This window comes from Egretta garzetta, unplaced genomic scaffold (assembly GCF_000687185.1).
Source record: "Egretta garzetta isolate BGI_Z169 unplaced genomic scaffold, ASM68718v1 scaffold40, whole genome shotgun sequence".
In the NCBI taxonomy this organism is placed as follows: domain Eukaryota; kingdom Metazoa; phylum Chordata; class Aves; order Pelecaniformes; family Ardeidae; genus Egretta; species Egretta garzetta.
Window position 1 is genome coordinate 1,338,876 of NW_009258484.1, and position 15,664 is coordinate 1,354,539.

A 15,664-nucleotide genomic window follows, 5' to 3' on the forward strand; every position below is an offset into this window, starting at 1 on the left:
TTCTGCGGGGAAGGTGTTTTGGCAAGGCGTGGGGTGAAGCGCCTTGCGGGCGGGACGAAAGCGGGGCATGTCGTCCTCACAGCGCGTCCTGTAACACCCCCCGGTGGCGCGCTGTGGCGGTGACTAGATGATCTCCCGAGGTCCCTTCCAACCCTGGCGATTCTGTGATTCTGTGACCCCTCGGGAGCCCGGTGTGTCCCCCAGTGACTGCAGTACCCTGCGAGTTGCAGAAGTTCGGCACCTGGAAAGTGCAGCGCTGGTGGCCATCAGCAGCACCGCCTAGACGGTGTTACCAAGTAAAAGTACTCCAAACCCCAAGTTCCACAGATTTATTTTAGCCACGCATAAAAATGATCTCGGTCTCAGTTTTGCAAGCAGACGTGGCTGGCTGGCCCTGAGCAGTGCCATTGGTTTCAGTGGCTCCGTGCAGGACCAGAGGGTGGCGGCAGCAGCAGCGGCTCGCCTGGTAGAGATGGCCTGGGGAAGGGGCTGCGGGGCTCGGACCACAAATTTGGAGGCAGCTGCAGGCTTTGCAGTTGAAAGCAGCAACAAGCCAGTGGGCTGACAGTGATCAGAGTAGGTGAAATGGAGCGATCAAATGTCACGCGAAGGTTTTGGTCCTCTGTGATTTGGTCAGTGGATGAAATACTGCACCGTTGACCCACCTCATTACTGAAATACAGTTGGTTGCCCCACATAGCACATTCAAAAGCTAGGTAAACCTTTAATAGAATGCTCGATGCTTTTTCTCACTTCTTTGCTTTTTATTCACAGGTTTGTATGATTGCTCACGTAACTGCCAGAAACATGCCAACCCTTCACCGACATGAAGAAGAGAAATTCTTCATAAATGATGAAGGCAGGAAAGAATCTCTACCGAGTATACATGATCCCGCTACAAGGGAACTCTCTGTTGTTGTGCCTTCATACAATGAGGAAGACCGGTGTAAGATTTTTCTTGTTTTGAGAAAAAGAAGAAAATCTATCTGTTGTTACTCTAATAATGCAGAGGTCAGTTTTATGTTAGCAGTAGTTTCTGGCAAGACAGATTATGTATCTGATTTTGGACAGAGTTTCCAGAAAACGGTCCAAGTACATTGAATTTCAAGATTCAGACAGACACCATGTAACGTGATTTCTGCTGCTAAAAATAGCATGGGGCACTTGTAAGAATCCTCTTTATTTTAATGAAGTCCAGCAGAATGGCTGCTCATTGCCCCTGTAAATGCTGTAAGGCAAGAAGTAGAAAAAGACTTTTAAAATTGATTTGAGAGCTTCCCACTCTGTAAACAACAGCAGCTGCTTCAGACAAACAGAAAAACGGGTGATCTCATGGGTTTCTGTTTGACTTGGCCATAGATATGAGTACCTGATACTAAAAAGCAAAGGCATTCAGGTGCAATAGAAATAATCAAGCTCTAAAGCTGTGCTTGAGGTTGATGGGGTAGCACACATTGTCATTCCTTTTCTTGGTGAGTGGAAATACTGAGCTGTTTGGGATTCCATTAAGAGAGATGTTGACAAATAAGTGTATCTGGACACGAGGTAGGCCTGGCCCTTTCTGAAGTCCAGTGCATTCCTCAGCCCTGGCTCTCATGCACCTGCTTTTAGTAAGCAAGGTCTTAATATGCTTCATGTGATTTTTAATTTAGTTGTCTCGCTCTTTGGAGGTAGAATAATCACCTGAGATGTGCTCAGGCATGAACATAGGCTGCAAAGACAACCATAAAGTTGAATGTCTTTCTAACCTGTGGATAAATCAGCTGCAAAAGTAGCTCCTGTTCGTTGACTGAAGCATCACAGCCAGCAGCCTTAGTAAGAGAAGGCATGTTACTGACTAGTGTTAGGAATTTCTCTTGTTGCCTTCTCTGCCAGCTTACTTAAATAGGTAAAAGTCAGTGCTGGTTTGCAGGGTCAGTCATGGAGAATGATTTTTTTTTTTTTTTTTCCTTTAGTATTGTGTAGAGAATACATATTTCAAAGTGGAAAGTTGGTTCTTAATCTTCAGAAGAAATGTTTTTATCCTGTCCTACATGTGTGATTTTCTTCAGTGTCTTTTTGCATTCAGAAAGGACAGGACTTAAAGTTGCAGGTGCTAAGCTTGTTTACTGAAGGTGGTGCTGTATGAAAGAGGCAATTTGCTCAGCTTTGCTTTCTGGTTGTTTTCAGCTTGCTTGTGCAGGTGCTTTTTGGTGCTTTTGATGCTTTGCCTGTTATAATCTACTAACCTGACCTCCTCCACCTCTTCTCTAGTACCTCTTATGATGGATGAAGCCTTGGATTATCTAGAAAAAAGACAGGTATTTTCATTGTGCATCCAAAAGTCATTATTATTCTATGTATTATGTATAATAAGTCAGTGATCTATTCACTTTGTTATTTGGTGTTGTCCTCGTTTAGCCCCTGCTGGCAACTAAGTACCACACAGCCGCCCACTCACTTTCCCCACCCTAGCGGGATGGGGAAGAGAACTGGAAGAGCAAAAGTAGGAAAACTCATGGGTTGAGATAAGAACAGCTTAATAATTGAAATAATAATAAATTAATAACAAAAAGGAAGACAACAAGGGAGAGAGAGAAGCAAAACCCAGGAAGAACAAGTGATGCAACTGCTCACCACCTGCTGACCAGCACCCAGCCCATCCCTGAGCAGTGATCGTTGCTCCCCAGCCAACTGCCCCCAGTTTATATACTGAGCATGATGATGTCATATGGTATGGAATACCTCTTTGGCCAGTTGGGGTCAGCTGTCCCAGCTGTGCCCCCTCCCAGCTTCTTGTGCACCTGGCAGAGCACGGGAAGCTGAAAAGTCCTTGACTGGTGTAAGCACTGCTTAGCAACAACTAAAACATCAGTGAGTTATCAACATTCTTCTCATACTAAATCCAAACCACAGGACTGTGCCAGCTACTGGGAAGAAAATTAACTCTATCCCAGATGAAACCAGGACAGGCATATGTTAAAACAATATTACGTAGCCACATAGAAGTAATGCTTCTGTCTCTTACAGATATTTTTAAATTGAATGCCAGAAGGTATTTTTCAATTAAATAAAAATTTAATATAGTACAATGTGATGAAAAAAATCTTCCTATGCATGATATCTCTCCAAGACAGAGATTAAGGATGAGCCATACATTTAGGTTTCTAAACTAAATCCTGTTTTTTTCTGACAAGTTCTTCACTGGGATTTGTTCTCTGGGTTAGAAGCCCACTCTGAAGGTTGTGGGTTTCGTGTTGTTTGGGTTTTCTTAACAGTTATGTTGTTCTGAGCGTTCATCTTTTACAACTAAATTGATTTTTCAGTGCTAGATGGTAGCTGAGGAAAACTGACAAGCTGCTGTAATGGAAGACGCATCAAATATGGCAAAATTCTTTAATTATGCCACCTTAACAAATTTACTGCATCGTATTGGTGTCTGTTGGCAACCATGAATGAGTTAAAAACTGCCAGGGAGAAAAGAATGCTGATGTTTGAAAGACCTAATACCTACTTAAGAAATGGGATGAAATGTATTATTTCTGTTCTTATTTTCAAGAAACGAGATCCTTCATTCACTTATGAAGTAATAGTGGTTGATGATGGTAGTAAAGATCAAACTACAAAGGTAAGAAAAAGAAGTATCTTACAAATAATCAGAGGTATGGATTTTTGTACTGCATTTGTGAAATATAATAATGTTTTACATTTATATTTTGGTACTTGAAGTAGTTGACAACTAAAATTCATATTTATGAATACTTTCTGTCATTTCCTGTGTGCATTGTGGATGTCTCATGCACACATGCATACACGTACAATTCTTTTGCAAATACAAGTATTTTTGATTGGCATCTGTGACAGCCATTTTCCTGCAGCTGAGATTCTAATAATTCTAATCTTAATTTCAGGAAATTTCTTATGAAATGTTCTACGTGTGCACAGTGATGTGAATATGAACTTGAGGAAGCTAAAAAGACTTTTAAAATAGCTGATTTATACTGTGATTGACAGAACAGCCGACATGTTGTATAGCTCTTTCCCATACCCTTCGTGGCATTGTTCATTTAAAAGTCCCTGTGCCAGTTGTAGTCTTTTCAAAATAGTTCTGCGTTCTTCTGCTTCAACTTTGATGTATGTTACTGGAAAGGAAGGCTGGCCAACTTGAAGGTTTTTTACTACTGCTTGGAAGACGTTTGAGTTCGCTACTAAAATGAATGCTGCTTCTTGATTTACTTCCCTTAAACTTGTCCATTAAGGATTGCTCATATATATTCTTTGACTGCTTTGCATTCCTTCTAGCATAATTTCTAACCGAGCACACTATGGCCGTGGGACTCTGGACTTAGAAGGACTTGAGACAACCTTTAGAAAAAATTAGAGGAAAAAACCCATGCTTTCTCTTCCCCATAACGTGGAACAAAATGTGCACATCCCTGCAATATGAATGGGATTTTAGATCACCATGAACTTTTGTTTAAAACCACAGATAGCAGCAAGACAAGTGAGAAATAGGTAGCAGTAGTAGAAAATTATTTTTCTTGGGTTAACTATTGGTGTTGGTATAAAAGGTCTGTAAAAGTATGATGTAAATTACATTAGTATTGAGTTTTTTGGACTTGGGTGAATGGGGTTTAGAATTTCTGGGGGGAATATCCTGTTCTTATTGAACAGACTAGCTTTTTCAGTCTTCTGTTGTCTGTGAACTGGTTTTCATTTTCCCAAACAGACTCCAGCAAACACTGGCAGTATATTTGTGCTGACTGAAGTGGTTATAGCTCTGTGCTATTACTTTTTTTTTTTAAAAGGGTGAGCAAATGCAAACTTCTACCTCGATTCTTGTTTTTGTTTTATGCTGGTTTTTTGTGTGTCTATCAGGTTGCAATGAAGTACTGCAGGAAATACGGAAGCGACAAAGTGCGAGTGCTTACTTTGGTAAAAAATCGAGGGAAAGGAGGAGCAGTCAGGATGGTAATTGATACTTTCATCTCCTTCTTTGTCTGAACTACCTGTGCCCAAATATGCAGAAGATAGAGCTGTGCTGATTGGCATTTTGACTTCAAGACATTAACAAAATGATTATCAGAAAACTGAGTACAGGTTCTATAAATTAAGGCAAAAACTCTTGTCACAATAAGCTTATTTTAGATCTTGGAAACAGTATTTTGACAGGAAGATCGGTAACAAAGAATTTTTTTTGTATGAGAATTCAAAAGGAAAAGAAAAGTGAGACTTGACTTTCATGTTTCTGTTAGTTCCGCTTAGAAATAGGCATGTGTTTAAAAAAACAACCAACCAAAAAAAAAAAAGCTTTACAGATTAAAGTAAAGCTTTTGTAGAGAAAATACAGCTAAATTTGCAAACATTACTCTCCAGGTCATAGCTGTGGTTTTAAAAATGGCTAATGAACAAACACTCTCATCCAGCAAAGCCTGTGTTTACTGAAGCTCACTGCTATCACCGCACTCAATAGTAGAACCAGCACAATTTGTGCTTTCACATACTGATTTTCATATAGATATTGTCATAAAATAATCATGTTCTAAAAGTAAAATTGCTGTTACACATTTAGAAGGAATATTTTTTTTTTTTCCCTAAGATGAATGACACCTTACTTGTATGAAGAAGGGTGGTGTCATGGGTTATCAGTGACTGTCTTTATCTGTATTTTAAGCTCTATCTTTACTATGTCAATTTAATTTTTTTTACAAAATATGAATAACAAGAGCAAATGGAAAGAACATTAAACTAGAATGTATGGAACTTTTGTAAGGGATATAATTTTGAAGTTACTCCAAGAGAGGGAGAAAAATTCTCTGATAGATTTTTGCACTGCAGAATGTAGAACGGATGTATATACTGCTACTTCCTTGAGAGGTTTTTCTGAAGTCACACATGCTTGGTTGCGACAGCACGTTTGGTAAACCCACTGCTGATTGTTTTCCTGTCTGGACCCCTTCAAAAATTGTCAAAGATGTCTGACCAAGAATATGGCAAAGCAAGCTGTGAGACCTGTGCATCACACATGTTTTGCAGTGATACTGTGACTTAAGACTTATTTCTCAAAACTAACTTAAGATTATCTCTTGAATTTTCTTGAATCAGTGTTAGGAAAAAAACCAGCACTGCATCCTCCTTTCCATAGCTCAAATGACAAAAGCTATCCAGGGCAGTGGCAGCTGCTAATCACTGCTTTGTTGTGCTCCCCTCTACAGCTGACTGTAGCAACTTGTTGTCTTGGGGTTTTGGTTTGTAAAGCCTTTGGTTTGCAAGCTTCTCTGGAGAGGGATTGTTAACCTTTCGTGTTCATGCATTGTCTTTCACTGTGGGACACTACCCAGTGTGTGAAGTCTCTAGATGTTATTACAAAATAAATTGATAAATTGTTGTTAGTAGCAAAATATTAAGACTTAATCTGTTGTGTTGAATCTTTGAGATACCACTGTTCTAGTTACTACACCAGGTTTTTGGAGTGTCTTCCAGCTAGCTTAAGACAAATACTGATTTCAAAGGTGTTGATTTTTATTGACTGTTTTGATTGCAGGGTGTCTTTAGTTCTCGGGGGGAAAAAATCCTTATGGCTGATGCAGATGGAGCTACAAAATTTGCAGATATCGAAAAAGTAGAAGAAGGTCTAAAAAATCTTCAGCCATGGCCTGTGAGTATGAAGTTCTCATGGTTTTAGTTTAATACACATGCATACAGATTGATTTTTATTATCCTCTTCAACTTGAGTTTTTTGAGATCTGGTTGAAGATGTAGGTGTAAGTCTGAAGACCTAGGTGTAAGCTTTGAAGCTGCAAGAATGGGCTGTCAGAAGGTGGCTTCCACAAGAGTTCTTACCTCCTTTGCATTCACTGTGCCTATTTCAATGCAGTACATAATGTTCTATTTACCATTCTTCCTTTGAAGTTGTTCTGCTCTGTATAAATACCATGTGTTGCCTGCTCAGTTAAAAAACAATTTTTTCTTTGTTAACTGTTTTGTGTTTTCTTTTTATCTGATGTCATCCTATATACCTTTAAGGATGCATCTTAATTTCACCCTGTTTTATAGAGGATCTCTTCTCAGAGTTGTTAGTTTAATGACAGTATTTGGAAGAACTTTTATTGTAAGTAAGAATTCAAAAACCTGTGGAACAAGAGCTCCTCCCTGCATAGTCATTCTCTTTTGGGTGCTTGACTTGAAAGAACTGAGGTTTATTTTCTTTAACCTAGAGCTTACATGCAGAGCAGTGAGCTGCTTGTAGCTAGTTTCCCGAAGTGCCAGAAGCCATGTGCAGCCTTCCAGCGGGAGCTGCGAGGGACGCGCCTGTGTGAAGGGTGGCCGTCTGGCGAGTGCAGGACCACAAGCGCGGGAGCCACCGGGCGGTGGTGTTTCCCTGATGCTCTCTGCTACCAAGGTGGCAGCAGCTGCTGGTTCTCCAGCAACAGCCCTGTACTCTCAACTATAGGAGATTTGAGATATTTCGTGTGAGAAGCAGTAGCATGAGAATAATTTTAAACCTTTTGTTTTGATCAGGTCTTTTGATTTAATCTGAGATTGTATTTTTGGCTGATACCATGGCATCTTATTTGTTTGAAGGTACATCAGTGCAAAAAGCACCTTATTCTGTTACCTCTTCCACAGTGCAATACTGAGGGAAAACATACATTATAACATTCAGTGCCAAGGAATGCTGAATGCTTATCTGTGCTGTTTAACACATCTGCCGTATCCATACCTCAGAGAAACAGTGTAAGGCCTTAATAAATTGCAGCAATTTGTATGCACCATATGCAAAACGTAATAAATTTTAGGTAATCTGTTAATTGTAGAACAGAGTGATTTTAGCCTCAGAATCTAGCAGTTGAAAAAGTGCAGCTACAGGAAGCAGAAAAGTATACTGCTTTGAAGTTCTTTATTATACCATTCTCAGTACAAGATTCCACTGATTCAGAAAATGTTAGTTTAAGTAATAATTCTTTGATTTGTATTCCTGTGCAGAACCAAATGGCTATTTCCTGTGGTTCTAGAGCTCATCTGGAGAAGGACTCAATAGCAAAGGTTTGTTTCCATTTCCTGCTGTGTACTAATACTCAAATACTTCCATTATTTGATTGCGCTCTACAGATCTTACAATTAAATAATCAATATTTGTAAGAGAAGAGAAGCTAAAAAATAGGAAAACGTTGTCGTAACTGTAGCATGTGCTCCACCACATGCAAAGGATGTGTTCTAGACTTCAAGCACTTTGAACTGATGTCAATTAGTGTTCCAATTTATGGATTTAATTTCCCTAGTTGGGAATTTTACGAGCAGAGCTTCTAATCCCTGACAGAATTAGTAGCTAGTAACCAGTACTGGGGCTGGAGTAGAAGGCAACTGATGAGTTCGTTTTTATTGATTCCCTTGCAGTGCAAGAGCTTGATCTGCAGATCTTGAAACCTGTTTAAAATGAGTTAGGGATAATTAGCAGCAAACTGTTTGAAGAGTATTTCAATTTGTTGGAAAGTACCGTAATTTTTCTGTATTACTCATAGTAAAATTTCTGAGTTTTGAACACACGGGCAGTACCGTTCTGTGTGTGGCTCTTGTGGAATAAACAGTGATGCATAGGCGCGCAGTCTTAATCTTGCATCTGGTTTTCTGATGTCTTGGCAGACAGTAATTGACAAAGCACAGGCGTGGAACTTGTATTGCAACAGACACATTGCTGGACTAATTTTTTTCAGCATTGTTGGATGTGCTCATCATGTTGAATGTTCTCAAGAGTCAGCTTTGTTTATACTGATGTTTAATACTTGAAATTATTCTAAAATATATATACACAACTGCTAAAATAGTTACAAAAGTTCAGAAGAAGTTACACTGGTAACATTCAGACCCTGATAGATCTTTAATTTTTTTCTTCTGGTTTATCAGGTACTATTGGAGTGGTTCACTGGAAAGACTACTTGTAAATACTGCTCTGTGTATGTTAGCATCTTCAAAAAAACCCAAATCCAAAACCTTTGACATCATCAGAAATTGGGATAAATCTTTGACATGGTACTTGCATGCTTGTAGTACAGAATATTCCATTTGCAGTTATTTGTTGTCTGTGAGGCCAGTCTATCCTGGAAATGTTGCTACTACATGGAGACCATGTAGCTGATAAATTTGAGCCCAGAAAAAACACTTCACTGTGTGGTCAGGTACTGAAGATAGATAAACTTCCTTTAGCGCACTCATATTTTTTTTGTCTTTGAAGGTCTTGCTACATGAAGGAGAGGAATTAGAACAGGACTTTGTCTTTTAATGCAAAAGTACAATTTTTAGGGTGTGACCATCCTTTGCTTCCTGTTTCTCCCCATATTTCTGACAAATTTTGATGAAGGATTCACCAGCTGGTTAGGTAGTACTGCTCTGTTTGAAATATGTAACCCATTTCATCACCCAGCTGTCCCTAGACTGGACAGGAAAGACTGCCTTTACCACATTGGGAAGAGAGTGTTGTGTAGTGTAATGGGTATTAAAAAATAGCAGAACAATCTTTGAGAAGTTGGGATTACTCTCTGGGCTTAATGGCGTCTAAAACAGGAGACTGAAGCTGTGAGAAGCAGCCATATGGTATTTATTATTAAGACCAAAATTTCACCCTTAAATTCAGTCTCAAGGCATCAAGAATTCTATTCTGCCTCCAGAATTGTTAATGTACATTAATGAATTCCTAGTATGACATGCATAAATAGTCCTGGGAGTGATGAACGTCACCCAGGAACTCCTCCTTGTGAAGTAAGTAAAAAATTTCATTGGCTGACAGTTGTGCAGCCTCTTAGAACTTCCCTTTTGGGAGTAGTGGCCTTGTGTTTCTTGGTCACACAGTGGTTCACCTTCACCAAAAGAGCGAAAGAATCCACAGCAGATCCACCATTAACCTAGGGCTAGAGCACTTCTCTGAGAGGCACAAGCTGTGAATTTGAATTTCCTTAAGCCAAAGGCTATTACATAATAAGCTGAGCAGCTTCTCATTTTTCAAATAAGGTTTGAAATTATTAGCTTTCAAGGCATCTCTTATCACCCAGAGATGCTTACCAGTTAAATTGTTGGCTCCTAAAGATTTTGCATGCTATTTGGCTTGCAGTTGGTAGATACAATCACCTAAATTGAGTTTAAGACCAGCAGTGAGTTCAGAAGCCGTTTGTGGATCAGAGTTCTCGTTGTTCAGGAGCTGTCTTGAATAAAAGACTGGGAGGGACCTCTGAAAACCCAGAGTTCAGCCTCTGGATTCCATGGACAAACTTACCTGTATGATTATTGTGTGAAGAATAAAGGTGTAACCAAAGAGTAGACTGGGAGAACGTTTACCAGGAACATAAAATTGTGAAAGTCAAAGAATTAAAGAGGTGACTATGTAACATTACTAGAAATACAAAATGAAATAGTCTTGCACAGCAACTGTTACTTTAGTCCTGTTTTTACTTGGTCCATCATATACTGCAAAAAAGTGCATTCTTCAATTGCATTCCCTTAAGTGCCTTAACATGGTGTTTGCAAGCTCTGGAGATTATGCAGTCTTGAATGAAAGAAGTGGGTGGCAAACAACAAAGGATGCTCCCATTTGGGGTTTTTTATAATATAAAACTTTTTTTTCCCTCTCTTTGTGTCAGAGTAGCAGCTGGAACCTGTTTAAGTGTGTATTCTTAAGAATAGCAGTCTTTATGCAGTCCTGCTGGCTTGTTCTCCATTGTTTGTCCAGGTAACTTTTGAATTTGTTGGACCTGTTCAAACAATTTTTAGGAAAACAGGAGGATGAGACAGAGAGGAAAAGTAGCTCATAAGTGTCCAGTGGAATAGAGCATGTAGCATGCCATCCCCCTCGTCCTTCACTCTTCCTGGGGGAATTCCCAGAGAACCATGCAGAAGATGCTATGGCTGTCCCACTCACTAATTGAAATCCAGGTGCAGGTTCCTACTCCACTTAATAAGGCATTATCCAGAATAAAAAACTGCTCAGAATTAGGGAAAGCAGAAAAAATAACTTGGACTTCTCATATCCTAGGCCAGCGCCCTAACCATGCACTTGACTGGCAAGTCCTTCCTTTTCAGCTGTAATTTTGTTTCACTATAACAACTGAAAAGTTCTGGGTTTATCCCAGTGGAGAACAAAAACTGTTTACAAACTTTGAAAGCTATCGTGAAACGGGATTATTGTCCTGTAAGCCAGCTCTGTTCAAACACTTCACTCGTCATTTAAATGAAACCTTCTGACTTCTTGCCTTTTGTCCACAGCGCTCTTACTTTCGAACTCTTCTTATGTATGGGTTCCACTTCCTTGTGTGGTTTCTTTGTGTCAAAGAGATCAGGGATACGCAGTGTGGATTTAAACTTTTAACCAGAAAAGCTGCCTCGCGGACCTTCTCAACTCTTCATATAGAACGCTGGTAAATTTTTTCTTTTTGTTGTTGTTTTTTTCCTAATTGAACACGGTTTTGAAAAAGTGGTTTCATTATTGCAGGTACTACGAAGCACGTGATGTCTGTGTATAAATCCTAGCTGCTCAGTGTAACTAATTATAGTACTACTTGCTTGGCAATTTAGATTTCTTGTTATGCTAAAATATCCTGGTGTTTGCTAGGAATTCTATTTTATTATTAAAATACACTTTAGGAAATAGTTGAATATTTAATTTTATTCTTTCTACTTGTGATAATAGGGAGAGAGGGAACAGATGGGCTTACTAAGTTTTAATTTTGAAAAGGCATCCAACATAAACTGCAAGAAGGATTTTAAGACTACATTGCTGAGATTTTGAGTGGCAACAACTGACTCCTTCACTCCTTGCAAGTCCATTTTACTTTGGCATGTGGTATAGAAAGAGTTGTGTAATACTGAGACGTGGGACATTTTGCTTTTGCCTTTTCAGAGCAACTGGTAATTGATTAGGGGAGCAAACAAAAAGAAAATCCCAAGAAATCTTATCTTCCTCTTCACCTCTAAAAGAAGTCCCAAACAAACAATTTTTGATTGTGTTGTAATTCACTCCCTATTTCTGAGAGTTCACTCTCCTTTTACAGGTATGAGCCATGCAAGCAGAGTAAAAAATGGAGAGAAGCTCTTCTTATGATATGCAAAGTTAAGAGTTATTAATCAAAAATTTTATCAGTCTGTTTTTAAGCATTACAACCTCACGATTCAGTGCTGCTTAACCGTTACCTAAAATCCTTATCTGATGTTCATAATCGCTGAAGGCTCAAAGTGAAAGCAAATGCCTACTCTTAGCTTATTTTCTTGCCAGAATATTTCATGAGAGAACTACTGGTAGATCTCATTGATGTAAGACAGTAGAAAATTATGCATAGTCTTTGGATTACTTTAGAGCTCTCTCTTATTATAATTTAGCTAGAACAGCTCCCTTATGAGAGTGATACAGCTATGACTGCTGTTATGGGACTGAAACATTTCTTCTGCACAAATACCATAATTTCTGTAAATTTCCTACACTGCAATTATTGCTGAGAAGGATGGTGACAGTCCCCAGGATTAATTAAGTATAATCAAATCTTTTCAAACTATTTTCATCATCCAAGAAAATCTCTCACAGGCTACTGCTTTCTGTCAGAGAACAGAATTACTGAACAATGTTCGCATATGAAAATGTGTGTAATCATGCGGTCCTACTCAATTCCAATACATCTTGGTTTAGGTTGAGCTTTGGCAGTGATAGTTGAGCTATAATGCTCATCCAGAATGTGATTGCAAAGGTAGTGTTTGGGTGCACAGATCTGATGCAGAGCATTGACCTTCTGTTCAATTGAATCTGGACTTGCGGGCAGTCAGCATTTGCAAAATCACTTTCCTAGCTGAGTGGTTTACGTATTGCCATAAAGAAAACTATAGGTTGAACCAGAAACATGATTTCTGCTGCTACCTCCAAAACCAAACTTGATCTATAAAGTTCTGTAAATTTCATATACAGGAATTTTCTAAATATATGGTTAAACATGTATAAGTAGCCCAGAAGTGGACATCTCAAAATTATCCTATTTAACTTCACTCTCTAATTGAAGGGCTTCAAGAAGAAATTCTGAAAGAAATGAATGAGGATAATCAGTTTCATGTGTAAAAATGCAATCTTCAATCTTATTCTGTGGCAAACAGAAGATTTTGAATATAACTGTACTTATTGGGCGGACATATTATTAAAAGTGTTCAGTTTTTTCTTTAAAAAAGTCTTAACAAGCTTTCTTCTGCTACTCAGATTCTCTAGCATCAAAGGAACAAAACAGTAAAAATAGTTGTGCTGTACACTGTCATCTGTACCCCACTATCCAGGACGTGAGGCAGTGAAAAAGGAATATTGCTGAATTATTTTATAGTAATTATATTGCTGGTGTGGAACACGCTGGATCTTCAGGTCTTGGTGTGTTAATTTATTGTGCTTGTCTGTGCTACTATAAAATTAGCCTTCTATTCTTGCTTTTTTCTATACAGTAATTCATAAACTAATCCCCTAAGTGCTTTCCCATTTGTGTGAAATCTACTGTTTAGTGCTGAAGAATGTTTGTTTTGTTAGTCAAAAAAAGAATAATTCAAATTCTTCCAATAAATAGCTCTTCAGATACTTCCAAGTTGCAAATTTGCCTAAAACAACAATAGAGGTTTTTCTGTTTGGTTTAATTTTCTGCCAAAACATGCAATATTGCCTGCTTGTATCGTCATCTGTCCTTCAGGTAGTCCCTGTACTTCCCAGCCTTTATTTTCATACTTACTGGCTAATTTCAGTGAAATCTGACAGAGGAGTAGAGATCTCAAGATAGAAAGCTTTGGCAAGTTTTGTGGCAACTGAAACCCTAGTAAAGGAGAGAAACTCAGATTATTGCCACTGCTGAAGAAAAAACTACAGTATGGACTCAAAAGCTGTTTATCATCAGCTTCATAGACAGCCATTCAGCACGTGTAACCAGAAGCTAGTGTTTCAGTGTACTAAACAGAGTACTGTCCCTTTCCCTGTTAATTCCGGTGGTGAAACACTGGCACGGGTTGCTCAGAGAAGTGGTGGAGCCCCCATCCCTGGAAGCATTCAAGGCCAGGTTGGACGGGGCTCTGAGCAACCTGATCTGGTTAAAGGTGTCCCTGCTCACGGCAGGGGGGTTGGACTAGATGACCTCTAGGGGTCCCTTCCAACCCAAAACATTCTATGATTCTATGATTCTATAATATTCCTAAGATCTGGAAAGAAAACTGGGAGATGGGGAGGTATAAGCATGTGGGGAAAGTGGGTATATTAAAGGAAACTGTAGTCATAAGTGTCTGTGTTATACAGACAATTGGGATAATTGCAGTAGGAATTTATACAGGGACATCAAGCGTTCATCCCATAGAACCATACATTGGATTCCTTTGTATGTGATAATGTCAGAATCTGAAATAGCCCAATAATGGAAACTTCTTATTTTAAACAAAACTGGCCCCTGCTATCTTTCCATTGCATAGCATGTGTATAAAAAGGAAAATAAAAACTGGTTAGACATTGTGCCATAGAGGTTCTGTACATGTCATGAGAATGAAGATCTAAGAGGAAGAAATAATAGTCACATTTCTGCTGACTTGGAACAATGGTGCATCCCTAACTGGGTCACAGAACAACGTATTCATACTGAGACCAGCAGCGGGGAGTTGCAGAGAAACCATTACCTTGATAGTGGACAAAAGGCTCTGAAATCTGGGTTTCTTACCCCCTCTGCATCACTGCACTAGGGCTATTTGGCATCTGAAGAAATTATTTTATTCTTTTCGAATCTTAAAATCCCATCAGTGAAGTGCAGCTCTGTTAGGTACTGAAAGAAGGATTCAGTTCAGTGTGGTCAGTGCTCAGGCATCCTGGTAATAATGGAGGAGAGTGCTGGGGAATATTCAACAAACAAGCAGCATTTAATAGGATAAAAGAGCCAGCACCCTAGCCATTGAGTCTGTCGAAGGCTCCCCTGCTGCTGAGCCAGAGCGTGTGGTGAGCTGTTGAAGAGAATGAACATGATTCAGTTTCTGCAGAAGCCTCATCTGTCCTGCTCAAGTTTTGTCAGGGTTACATTTTTTGAGATACTACAGCATTGAGTGAATTCTTATGTGAAGACATAATAAAAACCCACAGTTTTCTTCTTGCTGTGCTGAATTTGATTTAGAGATGCTTATAGAATATAATCATAGAATCATTTAGGTTAGAAAAGACCTTTAGGATCATCAAGTCCAGCCGTTAACCTAACACTGCCAAGTCCACCACTAAACCATGTGGAGTTTGTATTAGTCCACCACTAAACCATGTGGATGCATGTCAAGCACCACATCTGCTCATCTTTGAAATACCTCCAGGGATGGGGACTCGACCGTTTGTGTGTGTGTAAGTGGTGTAGCAGGTCACTAACCATTTCCCTTGGATTATGGGGCTTCATTCTGCTCCCTCTCTTCCAGCTCAGGGAGCTGGGTACCCAGACAACAACTGGTCTGACTATTAAAGACTGAGGCAAAGAAGGCATTAAGTACCTCAGCCTTTTCCCCGTGCTTTGTCACTGTATTTCCCCCTGCATCCAGTAAAGGGTGGAGATTCTCCTTAGCCCTCCTTTTGTCGCTAATCATAGAATCATAGAATTGTCTAGGTTGGAAAAGACCTTTAAGATCATCAAGTCCAACCATTAACCTAACCCTGCCATCCCACCACTAAACCATG

At 39.3% G+C, this 15,664-nt stretch overlaps 1 protein-coding gene across 12 annotated transcripts in view; it reads left to right on the plus strand.

The window, feature by feature from the left end:
- Positions 1 to 577: 577 nt before the first annotated feature.
- Positions 578 to 15,664, plus strand: part of ALG5 (ALG5 dolichyl-phosphate beta-glucosyltransferase) — a 47,738-nt gene continuing 32,651 nt past the window's right edge. For 3 of the 12 annotated variants that reach the window (XR_004842749.1, XR_004842748.1, XM_035900244.1), the window contains exons 1-6: positions 584 to 1,011; positions 3,539 to 3,607; positions 4,858 to 4,950; positions 6,524 to 6,637; positions 7,966 to 8,025; positions 11,233 to 11,384. Coding sequence is in view for 10 of the 12 variants with exons in the window: in XM_035900244.1 (XP_035756137.1) it covers positions 733 to 1,011; positions 3,539 to 3,607; positions 4,858 to 4,950; positions 6,524 to 6,637; positions 7,966 to 8,025; positions 11,233 to 11,384 (767 nt within the window). In the remaining 2 variants the exon portion in view is untranslated. Of the gene's footprint in view, positions 1,012 to 2,253; positions 2,301 to 3,538; positions 3,608 to 4,857; positions 4,951 to 6,523; positions 6,638 to 7,965; positions 8,026 to 10,610; positions 10,700 to 11,232; positions 14,038 to 15,664 lie in introns of those variants that run through there. The other 9 variants (XM_035900295.1, XM_035900303.1, XM_035900287.1 and 6 more) reach the window with 9 other exon arrangements.